We start from the raw sequence: 20,608 nt of genomic DNA on the forward strand, positions 1-20,608 counted from the left end.
AAGACTCAGTTGTTGTTGAGGGCCTAAGATTTCGGGACAACCCACAAGGGTAGAAGACACCTTGTTAATTTATTGTCTGCAGCCTAAGGTGCTTGTCAGTAGCCTTCGTCAACAGTGCCAAAAGTTTTCCTTGATTGAGCATGGGTTTGGTTGGTACTAAGTGAATCCTGAGTGCAAATGGAGGATCTTTAACAACCAGAGTGAGATTTGCTGTTCACGTCTCATTCGTTGTGTAATTGTGAAAGCCATAGTTGGAAAGTGTATCTCTGTACTGCTTTGAAATGCTTGGTTACCCCATCCTGTAGTGAGGAAGCAGGATGTTGTTTTTTTGCTCGCAATATTTTGTATTAGGTGTGTGTGAAAGACAATTGTAAAGAAGGGTGAGTTACTGCGAAGAGTGAGATTGACATCATCGTGTATCATGCGGATATAGGTCAGTTGGTGTGAAGTCGCACTGGTATTGATTGACAGTGCCAGGTTGCTATTGGTTGAGGACATCAAAAAGAGGATTATGGAACAGAATGACTTCCTGATTCGAATGGAAAATTACAGAGAAAGAAGGTGCATTAGCATTTCCTCACTAAATTCTTGAGAACCTGAGGCGTGTAATTTGAGGTGAAACTGCCTCAGAGGCCTGCACAATATGAAGTGCTTAATACATGGCTTGTCAGAAACTGAAAGGCATGTCTGAGAATAGAATGCAAAGAGCATTAAAGACATTTACTGAGGCAAGATGGGATGATCAGCAGAAAGCTTAGGGAGCAGAGATTATTGAGGGAACTCAATTCTATCTAGCCATTACTGTTGAAGAAGGAACAAGCACTTAAAGCAAAGATTGAGAGAAAGACACAAAAAAGCAAAACAGGAAACAGATGCAGAGAAAAAGGCTGTGACATATGAGAGTGATTCGGCTGATGAATTTATAAAACAGATGTTGCTAAAGTGTTCAGTAGAAGTAGGAACAATTAGTGAAGCTGCACAAGATGTAACCCCTAATGTGCCTACCTCACCAGTTGCAAAGACCCCGAATCAGACAGTGCAGATACACCTGCAAATTCAGTAGGACAAACTCCTAGTGTGAATGAAGTAGCTCAGAGCTTTGGCACAATTCTGTGTGTACAGAGTCCTAATATGAATCAGATGACCCGAATTTTAATATGAACCAGTAAGTACAGGCACCCTATGTGAATCAGTCAGCACAGTATTTTAATTTGAGACAACCTTGCAAATGTTCAGTCCAAATCAGCCCGTACCAAATGTTTCTCCAACTCAAACAGGGCAAGGTTTCAGTACTGCCTTTTCAGGGCAAAGTGTAGGAATGATAATTCTCCAGAACCAGATGTATTATATTAGTCCAGATGTATTAACCATTCCTATAACCATAGGTCCAGCTGTTCCTTTGTAAGCTCCAGGCATGCCTGGAAATAATGCACACAATTAACATGTCCTGAATGTTCAGAATGTTCCCGATACTCCTGTAACAGCCAACGGGATGACACCAAATAGTGTAAATGATTCATAGATGGAGAGAATTTGTTACCTTCCTAGACCATTAACCCCTACCCATATTTCAAATCCAATTTCGGTGACAAGCCAGACAGGATTTACTCCTGATGTGAGGTTTCCTCATAGATCCTCACCATATTTTGTGCCCAGATCAGAACCATTTTTAAATATTAATTGCAGTACCCCACAGGGAAGAATACCCTTTACCACACCACAAGAGATGTCTATGTCAAGTACCCAAATCAATCAAATGCAGGTCATGCAAGAGCAGAAGTGTTACATATTAATCCAGCAAATTTGCAAGGTTTTACTCAGGGTAGTGGAATTTCTATGGCTGGCTGCCCAGGGCTTATTGGTTGGGGTCAGGGACGATGAGTTTTCATGTTTATTTTGTCCTTGGGACAAGTAGGCCCAACCCCTGCAGCACAAAGTCCCTTTTGGGTAAAGGTTTACAGTACCACACTATGGAGCAGGGAAGGGAAATTGTCTGCAGTTAAGGTAATATGTGTGTCCATACGCTAATGCTGTTTGAGCTTGTATTTATGGTTCATTAATGCAAAGCCTTTATTATGAAGGTGTTCGCTCTAAATACATGTTGTAAGCACGGACTGCAGTACTGACAATGGTTTCAGTAAAAAAAGTTGTACACACATTTGCAATGTTTAACAATATGAAGATACATGCAATGCTCCCAGAGTTCTCTCTAATTAGATGCAAATATTTGCAGAATCTTGAAAGCAAAATGGACAACTGTTTACTTTCATAATAAAACGTTAACAAGAAATGCACCTATGAAAAAATGTTTTGCTTAATTACTGTGAAATATTAGGTACCATTCCATTGAAGCATCATTCAGTGAAATGGTTTGATGCATGGTAGTATTTCCCAAAAATATTCATAATGGAATATCAGTGAAACCATTTTCAACAAGATTATGAAAACCTGAAAATAAACAATCAGTGGCAAAGCCAATATGTCAAAAGTTGGTGGTCAGACTTTTGGTTTTGTCAATGCATGTCTTATTTTGACACAGCTTTTGTAAAACTTTATTGTTGTGGGAGCTGCCGGCCCTCACCATTGTAACAAACATTGGCAAAAAGTAAAAATATTTGTTGGTCTCAAAAAGCACGCATTGCCTCAGTAGTTTCTGGGACCGAACAAAACTACTTAGTGTGGCAAAATGCTCCTGTGAAAGAGAAGATTGCTGTCACTTACACTGAAGCTAGCCGATAGATGGATAGAGAGAAAGATATAGAAGTTTAATAAAAACAAACTGTCTTGGTTAACGCCAGACCTAAGTAGGGGCCCAATTTTTAAAGAGAGTTACGAACGTGCACTCAGGCTATATGTCTTTTCATTAGTGCAGATTTACATATTTAATTTATTCACATGAATTTACTGAAATAAACCGGGAAATGGTACTCCTAGAAAATATTTGTGAACTGCATTTTCACACATGTTAAACAAAAGGGGCAGTCTCTGTCACATGTGGACCTGGGTAAATCAGTCATAAATTCAAAGCGGTCCCTGCCGGGGAAGTGTAAGCTGCGACTTCCACGACAGTAGTATAAACAAAATCTCCCAGAGTTTGGGTTGTGTAAATTAACTTTATTAAATCTTTTCTCTTTTATTAATTTCTTCTCTTATGCAAATCAAGGACTTTTATACATGATTTGTCATCTTTCGTTCCAACACCACATCAAAATCAAAAATATCAAAAATATACATATACAGAAACACATGTACCTTGATTGTTTATGAATGATTACCTGACATTGTGAGAGAAACTAGTGGAATGGTGTAAGCAAACAGAAAGGCTTGTGAAGCTTTCAAAATGTTTGTGGGAAGATTTGAATACATTGTTTGACATTGTGGTTCCAAGTGACATGTGCACTGAGTGTAAGGTCTTTGTTGACTGGCCTGAAAGTGAGGCCTTCAAGAGATCCAGTGACGGGGCACCGTCTAGAGTAGTGATGAAAAATTATTACAAGTTAAGTGGCTTTTTGAAAGGCAAGGTGTCTCCAAAAGACATTGATTTGCTGAGGATTTACAGGACGACTCAAGAGTCTAAGGAATCTATACATTCCTATTATGAGAAATAGTGGCAGGCTTTCAAACATTACAGTGTTTCTGAAACCATAAGCGCTAAAGATATTGGACATTTTGTGTTTAGATTTGTGCAGGGATTAAAACAAGACATAAGTGCCATGATACAGTAGCATTTGATTTGTTGGCATAACAAACTAGTTGACGAAATCCTCTGGTATGCAAAACACTGAAGTGAGGAATTGAAATGAATGCAGAAAAAGTTGAAGGAGAAAGTGATGATGATGCAATTAAAAGCCGCAGACAAAGTTAATCAGAGTCTGCATTTGGTAGTAAGTACAAGTGGTATGCAAGGAGTAAAGCAGGGAACTAATGTTGTCCAGCCCAGAGGCAGAGGACAAGGTGCTCAGGTAGATCAGAGTGGAGTTGTGGACATGACGACTTTGAAAAGAACTAACCTGTGTCACATGTGACATTTGGGACACTGGAAGCGAGAGTGTCCTCCTAATGTAACTAATAATCAAAATAGAGGTGTAATGCAGGTAGAAGGTAATAATCAAGTTTAGATAAAGAGAGCTTGAAGACCCCAAGTGCAAAATGTTGATGTGCCCCATGGACAGCAGATGCCACAAGCTCTGATGGCTAAGCAACAGACAAATATTACCTGGCAGAAGTTAAGTCAGGTTGCATATGTAGATACAAATTTGTTGACAACATAGTTTCCCCTGATTAATTTGAGTGATGAGGAGTTTTCAGAGATGATTCAATTGGATTGCTCAAATGAAGTGGAGTGCCTACTAGGTGCATCCTTAGAAGTAGACCAGCATGGTCCTTATGCAGTCGATAATAAAATGGGTCACCATGTGTCATTTCTGGTTGACACTCGGGCTACACACTCCACTGTCAGGTCGGCAGAAGTTCCATATTCAGCTCTTACAGCAAGTTGTAGGAGTTGCAAATAAACAATTGTCAAACTCTGTAACTGCTTCTGTCCCACCCAGTAAAGATAGGTTAATTTGAAGATGAGCATCAGTTTGTGGTGTCCGATTCAAGTCCTTTGAGCTTATTTGGATGTGACGTGTAAGATAAATTGTTCTATAAGCTGCACTTCCTGTGGAATAGAAATCCAAACAAATGATGAGGCTGAACAAGGAGTTAAGTCTGTAAAAATAACAGTGAGACCAAATGCAGTGTATCCAAAATTCTCCCCATATAACATGACACCTGAGACAATTGCAGGAGTTACTCCCCTGATAGATTGTTGTTCTGCTTTCCCTCTCATCTCATAACTGAGCTTACAGAACCTCTCTGGAATGCTCTTCTGAGTTTAAAGAAGACATTCATTGTTATTAATTCCCCACCACGAGGTTCCTGAGAGACAAAATTAGTAGATTGGAAGCACACGTTCAAAAGTAGTTGCAGCAATGAAAGCAAAATATATCAAAGTACTTCTCAGTTGCAATATACACAGCAAATATAGGTATTATATTATAGCATAACTTCAAAGCAAAGAATAAAAGTCAGAATTCATCACCGTAGGGCCTATAGCTCAGCTTCATCTTTCTGGGGTCTGCAAGTTGATGACTCCGGTCAACTGCGAGAAAGAGATTTTCTACCCAAACGGCAGACAGGCAACTGACTTCTAGCTCCTGTCTGAAGATAAAGCAGATTCAATCTACCTCTCTGTAGCCCAGAGTCATCCTTAAAAGCAAACTCAGTGTGAGAGCCAAAGAACCTTGGAGAGTGGCCAATTCTCCCGAGCCCCCAGACTGGATTGCGAGGTAAACACAAAATCTACGTGCTCTTATCAGCTAAGGTCTGGTGTGAAGAAAACAGCTTGGTCCATCTTGTGGAAAAACACAGCTTGGAAAAACACAGCTCATCGGCAATGTCTCAACTGCAATGTCTAACCCCACGTTAAAGCCAATAGGCAGCTAACCTAAATATCAAATGTAATGTCTAATGTCATTTCAAAGCCATTAGGCAGCTAAACTGAATACAGAATGTAATGGTTAATGCCATGTCAAAGCCAATAGGCAGCTAAACTGAATACAGAATGTAATGTCTAATGCCATGGCAAAGCCAATAGGCAGCTAAACTGAATACAGAATGTAATGGCTAATGCCATGTCAAAGCCAATAGGCAGCTGACCTGAATACAAAATGTAATAGCTAATACCATGTCAAAGCCAATAGGCAGCTAAACTGAACAAAACATATAGGGGGTCATTCTGACCATGGCGGTAATTACCGCCATGGCGGAGGTCGGCGGTAGCACCGCCAACAGGCTGGCGGTGCACCGCTGGGCATTCTGACCGCGGCGGTTCAGCCGCGGCCAGAAACGGAAAGTCGGCGGTGTACCGCCGACTTTCCGCTGCCCGTCTGAATCCTCCTCTGAATCCGCTCCGCCGCCATGGGGATTCTGACACCCCCTACCGCCATCCTGTTCATGGCGGCTCTCCCGCCATGAACAGGATGGCGGTAGGGGGTGCCGCGGGGCCCCTGAGGGCCCCTGCCGTGCCCATGCCGATGGCATGGGCACGGCAGGGGCCCCCGTAAGAGGGCCCCAAAAAGTATTTCAGTGTCTGCCCAGCAGACACTGAAATACGCGACGGGTGCAACTGCACCCGTCGCACCTTCCCACTCCGCCGGCTCAATTCTGAGCCGGCATCCTAGTGGGAAGGTTGATTTGCCCTGGGCTGGCGGGCGGTCTTTTGGCGGCCGCCCGCCAGCCCAGGGCAAATGTCAGAATCACCGCCGTGGTCTTTCGACCGCGGTGCGGTGTTCTGACGGCGGTACCTTGGCGGACGGCCTCTGCCGTCCGCCAAGGTCAGAATGACCCCCATAATGTGCTACTGGTGAACATTGAGCAACTGATATGCGCAGTGGTGAAACACAAAGTCATTGGTCAAACACAATTAATAGCATCACAATTGTTTAATTGAACAGGATATTCTGAAAGAGATAATGGGAAGTCCATGTAACTCTCCCATTATGGGAGTGCAGAAACCCAACAGAAAGTACTGCATTGTCCAGGATCTTCGTAAAATTATCAAGATTGTTGTTTCATGTTCCCCAGCAGTAATTATACTCCAAATTACTTGTGAGGCAGAGTGGTTTACCATGATTGACTGTGCCAAGGGTACACCGAGAGTCCATCAATTTTCACCACATCTTGAAAAAGAATGTGGAATCACTAAAAATGCCCTACCATTCAGTCTCCGTCCAGTACTTTGAAGGCCTATTAGTGGCATCTAATAATCAGGAAGCTTGTAGGAGAGACACAATTGCCCTGTTGAATCATTTAGAAGAGAATGGACCTAAAATTTCATGACAAAATTACAGTATTGTAAGAAGTTCTGTATCTAGATCACCACATTGTAAAGGGTGCAAGAAAGGTGTTGCAAGAAAAAATCTCTGCAATTCTGAAAATAAATCCCCCTACCACTCAGGAAAAAGTCAAGATGTTTCTGGGATTGGTTGGCTATTGTTGTGAGTGGATTCCAAACATTTCCCTTTTGGCCAAGCCTTTACAGAGGCTGACACACAAGGATGTGTCTGACCCCGTACCATTGGATGACAACAGCAGCCTTTACAGAGTTGAGAGAAAATCTCTGTTGTGCCCCTGCTCTGGGAATGTGTGATTATAACAAATGTTTTTCTTTGTACTGCTGTGAGAAGGAGGGAAGCACTCTCTCAGTTTTGACTCAGTTGCATGGAAATGCAAACAAATCTGTGGCTTATTTTTCTGTCACTCTTGATTCTGTGGCTTCAGCCATGACAGTTTTCTTAAAGGCAGTTGCCACAGTGAGCGTCAGCATACAATAGTGTGAAGACATTGTTACAGGTCATCCTCTGAACGCTTTTGTGCCCCACTCAGTAAAAATGTTGTTAACCCGAACCAAAACCCAGCATCTTACAAGTGACTGTTTGGACCTGTATGAGCAGGTCACTCTTGCTGCCCCCAATGTAAATTTAAAGCGCTGCACTGTGTTGAATTTTGCCAATCAATTGCCTGCTCTTGTTGAAAATGCAAATGATTGTACTGATGAGATTAAGCATGACTGTCTTGATGTTATTGAATCATGCACCAAGCAGAGACCTGACAATCAATATATTCCCCCAATAGAAAATGATTATATCATGTTTCTTGATGGTTTCTGTTTACGAGACCAAGATGGTAACCTGAAAGCTGATTATGCAATTTGCACAGTCTCGGGTATGATCATTGCCTCCTGGCTTGAAGAAGTCTTTTCTGCTCAAGTAGCTGAGTTAGTTGCTCTTGCTAGAGCATGCTGTGTTTCTGAACAACTGAAAGTGACAATTTTGACTGATAGCCAATATGGCTTTGTGGTCGTTCATGACTTTGGTCTGTTGTGGCCCCAGAGAGGCTTTATGGCCTCTTCTGGATCACCCATCAGGAATGAGGATAAGGTTTACAACTTGTTAAATGCATTAAGTTGCCTCATCGAATTGCAGTTGTGAAGTGCGCTACACACCACAAGTCCAATGATGATGTAACACTGGGAAATCCATATGCGGACGAAGTGGCAAGGTACCGTGCCCTAAGCTGTACTTCCTTTAATGAAGAGTGGTACAATGAATCAAGTGATGAGACAAGTCAAAATGTCCTGTTAACTGCTATTGAAACATGGGAGGAAGTTAAAAGACTGCAGGGACAAGTGGCCGAGGAGGAACTGGATTAGAGCAAGATGTGTCAAAATATATGAAGATGATATTTGGGTTTCAAGTGAGCCGTGTTGCCAAACAATCTGTTACCACCCATTGCTAGACTTTATCATGGACAGGCTCATGTAGGTTGTGATGCAATGGTTAGAACTTTCGGGCAGACATGGTTTAACCCCATATTCAGATTAATAGCTGAAGCCATATGTCACAGGTGTGTCTCATGCCAGCAGATGAATGTAGGGAAACACACAGTAGTCACACTGAATCACATAGGTAGATCAGGAGGACTATTTAACAGAATGCAGTTGGACTTTATTGAGCTACCTGTATTCAATGGACTGAGATATATCTTGGTCATTGTGTGTGTTTTCTCTCATTGGGTTGAAGCTTACCCCACCAGGAGAAATGGTACTCATAGTAGCAAAGCAGTTGCTTAGAGAGTTGATACCTCGTTTCTGATTCTCTAGAGTCAGACTGAGTGACCCACTTCAACACTGACATCCTAAAATTATTATGTGCGCCATTGCAAGTTGAGCAAACACTACATTGCAGTTATAGATTTGAAGCTTCTGAATTGGTGGAACAATTTAACAGAACCCTGGAGCCTAGACTTGGAAAAATATATGCATCCACCACTATGAAAGGGCTAGACACATTGCCTCTTATTTTGATGAGTATGTACAGAAGTCCTGACAGAAAGACTGTTTTGTCTCCTCATGAAATCATCATGGAGAAAGCCATGAGATTGCCAACTGTGCTTGCGAATGTGCTTGTAAATATTACCGATGACTTGGTGCTGGTTTATTGCAAAGACCCAGTTGATGTAGTTTGTTCTGTGTCTCATGAGGTTGGAGAGGCTACCGCACAACTGCAGAAGGAGCGTTGCCTTGACCTGTGTCCAGAAGACTGGGTAATGGTGAAAAAGAATGGGAGGAAATCCTGCTTGGAGCTTTGTTGGAAGGGGGCTCCACCAGGTAGTGTTGGTCACTATGATTGCTATGAAGTGTGCTAGTCTCCCTAACTGGATACATGCAGGCCACACTCGCAAAGTTCCAGGTCCCCCTAGATAATACAGGACTTGTCCCTGAAGGGTCGGTTACAGTGAGTCAGAAGAATCAAGTTAGACAAGCTGTTGGGGATGGACAAGTGGGAAATACAGCACAATTTCATTCTGAGGTGGGTCTAAGCGAGTCAACAACGGTGGTCGATACAGAAGGGTCAAGAGGGAATCAGTGGATCCGCAAAGCCAATTCTGTAGCAAGAAAAATGGTGCCTGAAGACAATTGGCCAAGTGAGCAAACTGTGCCAGCTGTACAAGTGCACCCAACTATTGCTGAAGTAACTGTGAGTCAAGTTAAATTGATAGTGATGGCAGAGTAACTCATAGAGTGAAAAGAAGGAGAGTACGAACCTGAATGGACATAGTTTGCAGCAAATCAATGGAAGAAGGAATTTGAAACCTTTTGTTTTAACAATACGCCTTCAGTTCAACATTCTTGAGTTTGTGATTGCAGTGGAGCTGAACTTTGAAATCTCATTAGCACTTGATGAACAAAGACATATTATGGAGGTAATTATTTATGACTATCAGTTCTGCATATATTAGAGACATTTGAACTTTTAGTAGAAACTCTTGATGAACATTCTAGAAGATCAAGGAACCCTTTTGTAAATAAGTTGAACTTTTGCAAAACAGACATTTTGATATGTGCTTTACTCAAAATAAAAAAAGCACTGAAAGAGACAGTTGATATTTTTGCTGTCATGTTTGCAGTTTTTGATGCTTGATTTTGCCATTGATTTTTTATATAGATTACTGATCTCATGAAGTTTAGTGGAAACAAGAAGAGTAGGCTTAGGTACAGTTGCGTAAGAGTGTTAGTTGTGCCAGTTATAATAGCTGTTTTATTATCTGTTGGATTGAGTTTACTCATACCAGTGAAACCAGGTAAGGTCAGATCCACAATTGCCCAGAGTTTTGTCAGCCCCATAGAAGGTAAAAAAAAACCTTATACAATGAGAAAGATTTACATATCGATGGCCCCCGAGGTGATTTGTCCGCGAATGGGTATTACAAGTTACTCTATGAATAAGTAGGAACCATGAAGGTTACAAATTGCTACGTGTGCACCCAGTTGCCTTCATCAGTGAGTGAGAGAATCACTTATCATAGTAATCTATGGAATGACCTGTAGCATGTTGCTTATGCTGTTATACCAGTAGGAATATTATCAATATTATCACTCAGCTATTGTCCCCACCATGGAACATTTGAGCAGCATAGCAAAGGTGAAAAACATTGATACTGTAGGAGGTTTCTTTGAACCAACACTAATCTTTGGAACAGTTTTTGCCCATAGAAACATGATCTGTATTCTTACCCTGGTAGAAAAGGAATTTATTGAACAAGTTTAAGACAGAAGAAGGTAGATAAAGGAGTAGTGCTACCAAGTTGGGAAAAAGAAGCTCACTCATTAGGTGGAAATCAAGGATTCCTAGCCTTAGATTGGCAACATGTAGGAAAATTGTGTGTATATAGACCCAAATCAAAAACGGACACAATTTCTGTAGGGACTAGTGAACGTAGACTAGTGTTTTTGTTTAAAATTGTATGGACATTTAGCTTGAAAATACCCTGCTATACCAGGTGTTTATTTCATTTGTGAAAAAAACACCTATTAGAGGCTGCCAAAAGGCTGGTATGGTACATGTTATCTACGAGTAGTCTTTCCAAGGATTTATCATGTGGAGAATTTCAGTGATCCTGTTTGGGATGGGAAGTCAAACACCTGAGTCAAGAGAGGCGCCAGTGCTTCAGAGATTGTAGGTGATAGTTTTTTCTGCCATAATTCCATCAGTGGGTATAATCTTAAATGATCACAAGATAAGGAAGCTGCCAACGATTGTAGATAAGCTTTTGACAGATACTGCAGGTGTCTTCTTGTTAGTAGACACAGAAATGGTTGCCGTAAAATCAGTGTTTTTACAAAATCGTCTTGTGTTAGACATCCTTCTCGCAAAAAAAGACGGAGTTTGCAAAATGCTACAGGTCCAATTGTGCTGCACCTATATACCTGGCAGTGAGGACCCAAGGAAGTACATTTTAAACATGACAGACCTGAGAAAGGACAAGAATGAGTTGAAAGCGACAGGTGCCTAAGAAGCAATAGGTAGTGGTTTGTCAGCAGTTGGAAAATGGTTTGGGAGTCTAGGAAGACGACTTGTTGGAAGCATCCTGAGATGGATACTGATAGTTGCATTGAGTGTCCTAGTTGCTTTTGGTCTATACGGATTGTACAAGAAGCTAAAAGAAGTGAGAGCTAGGAGAGGGGAAAGAGAAGAGGCGTTTTAGATGGAGGCTAGATGATTCATATATCACAGTGGCATTAAGCAGTTAGAGGAGATCAGGAGATTCTGGAACGGCCTCAGAAATTTTGAGCTGTCTCATTATGAAATGAGGGATTGAAGTTTGATTTGATGGCTTGATTTACCATCAGAGGGGAGACTATTGTGATGTTAGTTCTGTCTCTGATGTCACAGTAATCATCTACATGTGACAATTCATGCATTTTATTAGTAAAAGTACTAATAGTTTTGTTGTAAAGTGATGCACAGAAAAGCCATAGTAATGTGCATTCACTGTAGGTTACAAGACCAAACTGTTGTGGTATAGCCAGTTAACTTCAATTATTTAAATTATGTGTCATATTTCATGGAGTTAATTAACAGTCTGCAGTAAATGATAGTGATTTTCATGTAAATAGTATTTTAAAAGTAACATTCACATGTAGAAAAAAGTAGTTCTGTGCCATAGTTAAATGGGTTAACATAGTCATTTCATTTTGACTCTATTGTAGCCATAAATACTGACAAACCTTATTGATGTTGAAATTATAATTTTGAATGTTATATGTACTTATTTTGCATAAATGAATGCACCATTTTAATTAACTTGCCTAGCATAAGTGAGGCCGGCTAGGCCCTATTTCCTGATTGTGCATAAAATATTTAGTCACTTTTGCTAATGTGTACTTTTCTTTAAGACTTCTTTCTCATGAGAATTCTAGCTTGGTAATTGATGCTCTGTTGTTTTACACATAGTGAGTCTGAGAAACGAACCTTGAGCTCAGTACATTCAGGACCTGTGAAGTGGACTATGTATGCAAATGCCTCAATCCTCATGGATGAGCAAAGATGGATGCTTTTCACATGCCAGTAGTCTGAACTTTCACTGGTGGTGCAGTTCTGTGTCGCATGATTGGCTTCCAATGGACAATTATGCCTTTTGCGTCATATGGAGTGATAGATGGATGAATCCTCTTGCACTATGAACTTCAATATATAGTTCCCGAGTTGATCTTGCAGCAGACTCCTTATCCAAACCCTGCTGCCGCAGATCTTCCCCACTTTTCTCTGCTTGTTGAACCCCTTTGACTCTGAGAGGTATACTCCTGTGTACCCAGGGCCTTTGAAGACCCTTAATCCAGCTTCTGAAATGCTGATGCCTTCCCTTATTATTAACTTTTTTCAACTCTAGTCACCTGTTTCCCCAGATTTCTTTTTTTCCAAATTATTTTTGTCCTTTTTGTACTTTTACTATTTTTGCCCACATGTTTAACCCAGCACATGGCAACATGGACTTGTTAATTTGTAGTGTTATCCCTTGTCTAGGTTACTAAATTGTAGAATTTAATTTGCTAAATGATCAACAGAATTAGACAGCATTTGCTTCCTCCTTTTCAAATTTTCCTATTGCTACTATGTGTAGCATCGATTGAATGCTTAGTCTTCTTCATGTTAATCCGTTTAAACTTCTTTAGGAGTTTTGGACCACCTATCACGATTGTGTGCCTTTAAAGTTTTGTCTTGAGAATTATTTACATTAGTCTGAACATTAATCTGTAATAAAAACCCTGGAAGTTTATTTCAGCTTGGAGTATTCTTTGTGTAGCTAAGTGAGTCATACTGTTTGTCGGGATTCATAAAATTTTGATGCCTTTTTCTCCACACCCTTATCGTAGGTAAAAAGATTTATCAACCTTGTCCAAAGCAGAATCCTGAGAAGTAAAATGCTTCAGCAATGTTTAGGCCATCTGGTAAGTGCCTGGAAGCTTTAAAGATACGTCCTGCTCTACCAACTTTGTCATTTTCGTGACTTGAGATCACATCTGTGGGTTTAGCTCCCCTTTTACAGTGTAGACATTCTTAGCGCAGGGCTTTTGTGACACATCTGTTACAGGGCTTAGAGATTCTTAGCAGAATGCTTTGGTGGAACATTTTGTACCTTCTCTGTTGTTTGAAACCCCTTCATGGACTTAGCTCCTCCTTGTATTTTATTTCGCTGACATGTTCCCCATATTACAACTTGCTCTAATTCTCCAGACTTGCAGTCTAGAGTTTGCCATTCATATACCCTTACTTTAGTGTTCGGCTACTGGGAGGTTGGAATGGACTGGAAAAACACTGCTTCACCAAAAAAGGGAAAAACTACAGAATACACAAAAAAGAAACACAGAAAACAGGATCCCCTAATAATAACACAAAGGGTAATGTCAACATAATTCCCGCATCTGAGGGGTCATAAAATTTAGATTCTGGTACCTATATTTGATATGTGACACTAAGAACTTGGACCTCAGACCACTGTGAAAGGAAAACAGACTCTCCTTTGTATTCAAGCAAAAGAGAAAAATATATAAATATGTAATAAATTGATTATTTAGGATGATATGAACTTTGAGGGGTGTTGTAAACGGTATACGGTAAATAGAGTTTCTTATTTGTTTATTAAATGAAAAGACAGGGCTAACAAACTTGAGTGGAACCCAGTCTTACTACTTTTCTGGCAATGGCATGTCCTTAGAAATTTTAAAGCAGCGTGAACACTTTAAGGTATGGTAGTCTGTTTCTGAAGGGTATAACCTATCTTCATGTTTCTTCAGAGTCCTTTCCTGATACTCTGCAGCACTGAAGACAGTCTATTTGCATTTAAAAAGGGATTTCCGCCAAGAGAGTCCTAGAAACATAGATTGCATTAGCCAGCACGCAAAATGATTACAATGCTAAGGACTTTGCGATTTAGACCGTTTCTTTCATATAGCCCAAAACAAAAATGATTATGTGGCATACTCCTCATTAATTTTCAAGTTTGGATTACCGTTTGCAAGATCAGAACAAAGCATTGCCATTTCAGTGGTCTAAAGATCAGTGCTCTGAGATGTGCAGCATTTCAGCTGAGGATCACTAGCTTTCTGAGCAGCCTCTGTACTTTGAAATTTTTGTCAAGTATTATCTTGAGGAGTTTTGCTTTCCAGCTTTCAATTAAGAGTTGCCAAGGTGAAAATCTTTCCCCATGCAGTTGATAAATTGGGAGATTCTTATCTTCATTTAAAATTGAGATGTTTTGCATCATCCACCTGTTCCTGCTTCCCAAGGTCTCACAGTAAATTAACTAAACTTCATGGTGCACGGTACTGAACTCCCACACTATAACTTTGGGCTGGCCAAACCTGTGTGACAGTGGACAATAGCCTCTGCTAAGCACCAGTGTCATCTCCTTCCCCGCTGTCAGAAGTCAGCAGAGTAACATGCTTATAGCCTGAATTGCGCAGAAATATTCTGAGCCTCTTTTAACTTCTACAGACCTTTTATAGTCATTTATCGTCACATATTTATCCAGTATTTGAGATGGGAGTCCATGTTACATCCTCTGGATAAATTCTAGAATAACCTCTAGGATTTAAAAGCAGATTTACCTAATGTGTTTAGATAGTTGGATTCTAAAAGTCATTGCACTAAACCTGTTTACATAGATTGGGTCGATGAGGAGATGATAGGCCAAGGGATAGGACCACTGTTCGAGACCTGCCCTTTCCATAGATGAGGATTCCAACTATTGTTAGTATATTAGTATTTATATTCTGTATACCTTTTATTTTCATTTCTGGACATAATAGTGAGCACATTTGTAGCAATATCGTGTTGAGTGAGAAGATGTGGATCTGACTAGGTAAAAAGCCACACTAGAGGACTGTATTTGGACTTGATATATGTGCACGTTTTTTGGCTCATTTGAGAGCATGATGATTATAGAAACTCTTGTGTTGTTTGATCTGTAGATGTTTATGTGGGGTGAACTGTAGCCAGTGATATGCAGATATCAGAAATCTTACTGGAGATGACAGAGTTGACATTCTAATTGCTGATTATTAATGACAAACAATTGTACTGTCAAAGAATTTTTTTAGAGGCAGTATAGGTCAATTGACCACAACATATTTATATTCCTCTCTTTTCGTGGTTTTCTTAGTTCCTTTCTGTCTTTTGAAGAGTAAATCCCTACATGTTTTAAATATTTTGTGAGGACATACAACACTTGTGTACAATAAAATAGTCTTTCTACATGGTTTGTCTTGGAAACGGAATTTCATATTTTATTATGATGTTTAATGTGACTATTAGTGTTTGAAATGTTGTATAAATATTTAATATAATTGAAGTTGTCAACTTGTTATTTTACAGGCCTGAAGAAGCTGTGTTTTTACCACAAAAAATGTGTTGGCTGTACAAGTGCTGTTTTTTATGAATTATGTATAACAAGAACTTATGCTGTTTAAAGACAACCTGGCGCCCGGGTGTTTTAGGACGTCGTGGCAAACTGTATAATTATTTTCTAGCAATATGATCTAATGGAATTTAAGATTTTACTCATAGGCCCTTTTCCCTTAGAAGCCCTCCTCCCCAATCCAAACCTTTTTCAATAACCAGGCACTACTAAGAAGCCTTTCCCGTACATATTACTCTGTAGGTCCTCTCCTCATCCTTGGGCCCCCTCAAGATTGTTGTTTCCATGTACATTGCTCCCTGTGTTAATCCCTCTAGCGCTCTCTACCTAGGTAAGGTGATCTTTCCCATCTCACTAGCCAATATTATTCATGTTCTTGTTGTTCTTGTTGACGGCTCCTGGTTGTAACAATATATTGCATTAAGGAATACCTCAACCTACATGTGCAGCCCTGCCTATTCTGAACCAGCGAGTACCTCAGTCCCTTGAGTGGTCGCTCTATTGTGCTCATCCTTTAGACAGATGTACTAGTGCCGTTTGCTGCATGTTTATATTATGAATATGACAATAAAGGGATTTTTAAAAAGTGATCTAATGGAATTTGTGTCAAAAGATTTTCTTTTACCAAACAAGAATAAATGTTAATTCAGGTTAAGAGATATTACCTTGGTTGTGTTAAATACTTTACCACTCTTCACACCTTTATAATTGTTGTTTATAAGTAATATATTTTATTGATGCCTTGCAAAGTATGGGATCATCACCTGACTCACTTTATTAAGGATGTTTCCATTAAAACTGTGGAATTAATGTACATCCATATGATTTAAGAATCACATGTATAAACCCTTATTCCCTTCCTTTAATTATCATTTAGCAATATTTATCAATGCTTACTGAATAAATTGTTTCTTTTTATGTAACCTCTCTATAAAAACTCTGTCTCATAGGTAATGTTGGATTGAAAGATATGATTGACCCAGGTAACCGTACTGCCTGGATAGCCCAGCAGCTGGATCAGGCTAAGAAGATGCACCTAGACGGGATCAATCTCGACATTGAGGAAGAAGTTAGAATGTTTTCCCCTGAATATAATGCTTTGACAGCTCTTGTTCAAGAAACAGCTGAGGCTTTTCACAAAGAAATTCAGGGGTCACAGGTAAGAGCTAGGTCTTATATGAAAAAAGTATATTATTAAGGAAATAATACTACAGAATGCCAAATTCATGGTGAGCATTTTTTCATTTTCAGTTATTAATTTAATAATAATGATAAAAGCATAAAAAGATGTTGTACTAACAAACAACCCAAAATATGGCTTTCTTCTCAATCCTCATCCTCTCGCTAAACTAATCTATGACCTTACGCTTAACCCTAATTTAAACCTTTTAACGTTTTTAATTGTTACATTTCTATTTTTTAAAATGTCTTACTAAGAATAACTTGGCGTTTATTTTTTAATCAATACTACTTATGACAATATGTCATCCCTTTACCTTTAGTTATTCTGAATGAATTATAGTATTTCGTAATTAGCTTATTTTTATGTTCATATAATGCCAAAAATGAACCGTACCTGAGCACATGGTGGTTATAGTTCATGTGCATAACTTTTCTTTAATGAGCTAAGGCAGTCAATTTGTGTAATGTACATTGTAAAGTTTGTCTTTTCCAGCGACTGCAAAAGAGCTGTACACATCCGTTATTGAATTTTGAAAAAATTACAATATGTCATCTAAGGAAAAGTTTATACTAATTATCTTGTGTGCCTTTTAGATCTTTTTGACATGTCACGACAGAGTCATTCAATCAATCAATCAATAGTTTATTCGGCCTAAATTTAGGCCATTTAAAAATTGGAAATAACCATACATACAAAAAGATAGAAATCGTAAACCATCACATAAAAAGGAAGCATTAACAGTTAGCACACTGTTTATCCAAAAAGGTTAAATGAGAATTCCACAGTTTGTACTTCCCAGAAAGTGCCATTTACCAGAACGGTTACAAGAAGAAACAAATGATATGCCAAATCCTTTCAAAGTGTGCTTAGAAAAAAACTGTTCTAGAGCAAATTATACTTAAAAAAATGGATCATAGTGCTTCATAAAAGATGTCATAAGTGGTTAAAACGAGACATTTAAAATGGAACCTAAATCTTACCATTTGCAAAGTGCTATGTGCTAAGATAATACAAATCAATTTAAAGCAAAAGGTAGTATACCAATCTTTTCTGATAATACATATAAAACTATTCTAAAACAGATTTATGCATAAAATAGATCATAAAACTTCATGGAATAGTTCCTATTTACAAAAATAAAAAACCAAACAGTGGAAAGGGGTGCCCTAGGTTGGCCTCTTCTCTTAGTTAAATTGGTCGAATGAATTGGGTCTTGCCGTTTACAAAATAATATATACTAGGGGACTGTGAGTCACTTTGGTTGGGGTAACCCGCTGGAAAGAATGCACGGAGATACAATCTGATATCCTCAATAGATCAGCACTAATAGTTATATTTAAAATCCCTTTCTATTATAGCAGTCCACATCCGCTAACTTCTAGACCGTTCTTCAGCCAGTGGATTGAGATCTGAAATAATCCTACTACGGATTGTCCATGCTGCTGACAAATATTTAGAAACAGAGCTTACTATCAGCATGGAAGTGTCATATTTACATAATCTGTAGACACTGGTTCGGTTTTGTAGTGGCATTGTTTTACACAGAGGAATGATCCACTTTCCTCTAGGGTGTTTATACAAGGGACAAAAAAATAGGACATGCTCAGGAGTTTCCTTGCATAGATGACAGTTTATACATTTATCAGACATAGGACTATTGGACGACCAACGAGCCGTGAAGCTGTTGACCGCCAGTGTTCCGTATCTGAACTGAAGTAGTAAAGTACGGGCACGGGCTGGTATAGGGAGATCCAGGAAACTTTCAGGCAAAGGTTCTTGCTTGACCAGCAGGAACTCTGCTGTCAGCTGACCTGACCCATTTGAGCTGAGAAGTTCCTCATAGATTTTCCCCCAATATCGATCTTTGATCAACAGTCTGGCGTTAGCAGGAATCATCTCAGGATTCTCCCAATAATGGGATAAGCCCAATTTGACCCAAGCTTCTTTCATCTCCCTTAACCAGCGAACTTTTTCCCATCCATGGCAAGGTGCTATTAGATCTTTAACTGCTGTCCTAAAGGGTTCGAGTTCTTCCGTTTTCCATAATCGAACCCAGTATAGAAGTGGCCTTAAGTATGCTGTATCTTTGATGCTATTTAAACCCAAGTCTAGTCTTAGGGGGAGCATCGGCGTGCCCTTCCCTAGTCTAGATATGTGTCTAAGGAAATTATTTTCTTTGGTTTGAAGGGTGTCCAGTTGTCTATGTGAACCCCAGAGTTCCGCTCCATATAGGGCAGCGGCACGGATTTGGACTTTGTAAATTTCAGAAATAAGAGTCAAAGGGGGGCTTGCTGCAGTACTAGCCTTCCGTTCTAGCACTCTGCATCTTTGGCTGATGGTAAGTGCCCCTTTCCTTATAGCTGCATCCCAGCTGCCCTTATCAGATAATCTAATGCCCAGGTAATCATATTCCATTACCCTCTCCAAGCGGGCTGAATCCATTTTTATATTTACTCTAAGCTTCTTGTTCGGGGCGCTATATATCATGAGTTTGGTTTTTTGAACACTGATATCTAACCCGTAATCTCTGCAAAAATGCACAGAACTGGTTGACCAGATTTTGGATTCCCATGGATGTTTTGGCCAACAGGATAGTATCGTCCGCATAGAGTAAACATGGCACTTTAGTCCCGGCCAACTTTGGGGAGTCATTAGTACAATTTACTAAATAATTGATACAATTATTTATGTATAAAAGGAAAAGGGTAGGGGTCAGGACACAGCCCTGTCTGACTCCTCTCTCAATGGTCACTGGATCTGCTAAGTCACCATCCTTACCGCTCCTAATTTGTGCGCAGGTGTTCTTGTGTAATCGGACGATAAGTTGCAAAAGACCATATGGAACGCCCATGTTGGCTAATGTCAGCCATAACTGGTTTCTGGGGACCAGATCAAATGCGGCTCTAAGATCAATAAAAACTACAAAAAGGTTGCCCCCTCCTACTTCCACAGTCTTCCATTTGATTGTTAAAAATCTTAAAACTTGATCTATGGTACTGACTGCTGGCCTAAACCCTGCTTGCAAGTTGGAAATAACATTAGTTTCCAGAATCCATTCTTCTAGGCGGGACAAAATTTGCTTTGCAAAAAGTTTTTGGAAGTTATCAAGTAAGGAGATTGGACGGTAGTTGGCAGGGTCGGAGGGGCTGCCTTTCTTAAAGATGGGGACTATCTCCGCTCCCATCCAGGAGCTCGGGACAGGCGCTCCTGCAGCTACTGTATTGGAAATCAGGTTCAGGTATGGGGCCCATATATCTGGGCTTGTCTTGTACAAATCGCCTGGAATTTTATCAAGGCCAGGGGCCTTACCCCATTTTAGTGAAACAATCGCAGCCTTGGTTTCTGCCATGGTAAATTCAATTGGGGGAGTCTCAAAGGTCATAATATGGTTCAGTTCCCTGATAGTGACACCTGAGGTCCCAGAATATAATCGGAGAAAGTGATCTGTCCATTCTACTGGGAGTATTGAAGCACCAGGCGAGCGGTTAGGTTCACCACTGACATCAGCCACCAATTTCAAAAATTTCGAGGTGTCATTCATTTTAGCAGACTCCAGGAGGGAGACCCATCTAAATTCATCCCAACTCCTACGGGCTCTACTTAATTCCTGTTTTTAGTCTT

At 39.9% G+C, this 20,608-nt stretch overlaps 1 protein-coding gene across 2 annotated transcripts in view; it reads left to right on the forward strand.

The window, feature by feature from the left end:
- Nucleotides 1–20,608, forward strand: part of LOC138293206 (di-N-acetylchitobiase-like) — a 134,585-nt gene that overhangs the window by 64,938 nt on the left and 49,039 nt on the right. For both annotated transcript variants that reach the window (XM_069232294.1, XM_069232293.1), the window contains exon 3: nucleotides 16,755–16,963. In XM_069232294.1, the coding sequence (XP_069088395.1) occupies nucleotides 16,755–16,963 (209 nt within the window). The remainder of the gene's footprint in view (nucleotides 1–16,754; nucleotides 16,964–20,608) is intronic.

This window comes from Pleurodeles waltl, chromosome 4_2, assembly GCF_031143425.1.
Source record: "Pleurodeles waltl isolate 20211129_DDA chromosome 4_2, aPleWal1.hap1.20221129, whole genome shotgun sequence".
NCBI lineage: Eukaryota > Metazoa > Chordata > Amphibia > Caudata > Salamandridae > Pleurodeles > Pleurodeles waltl.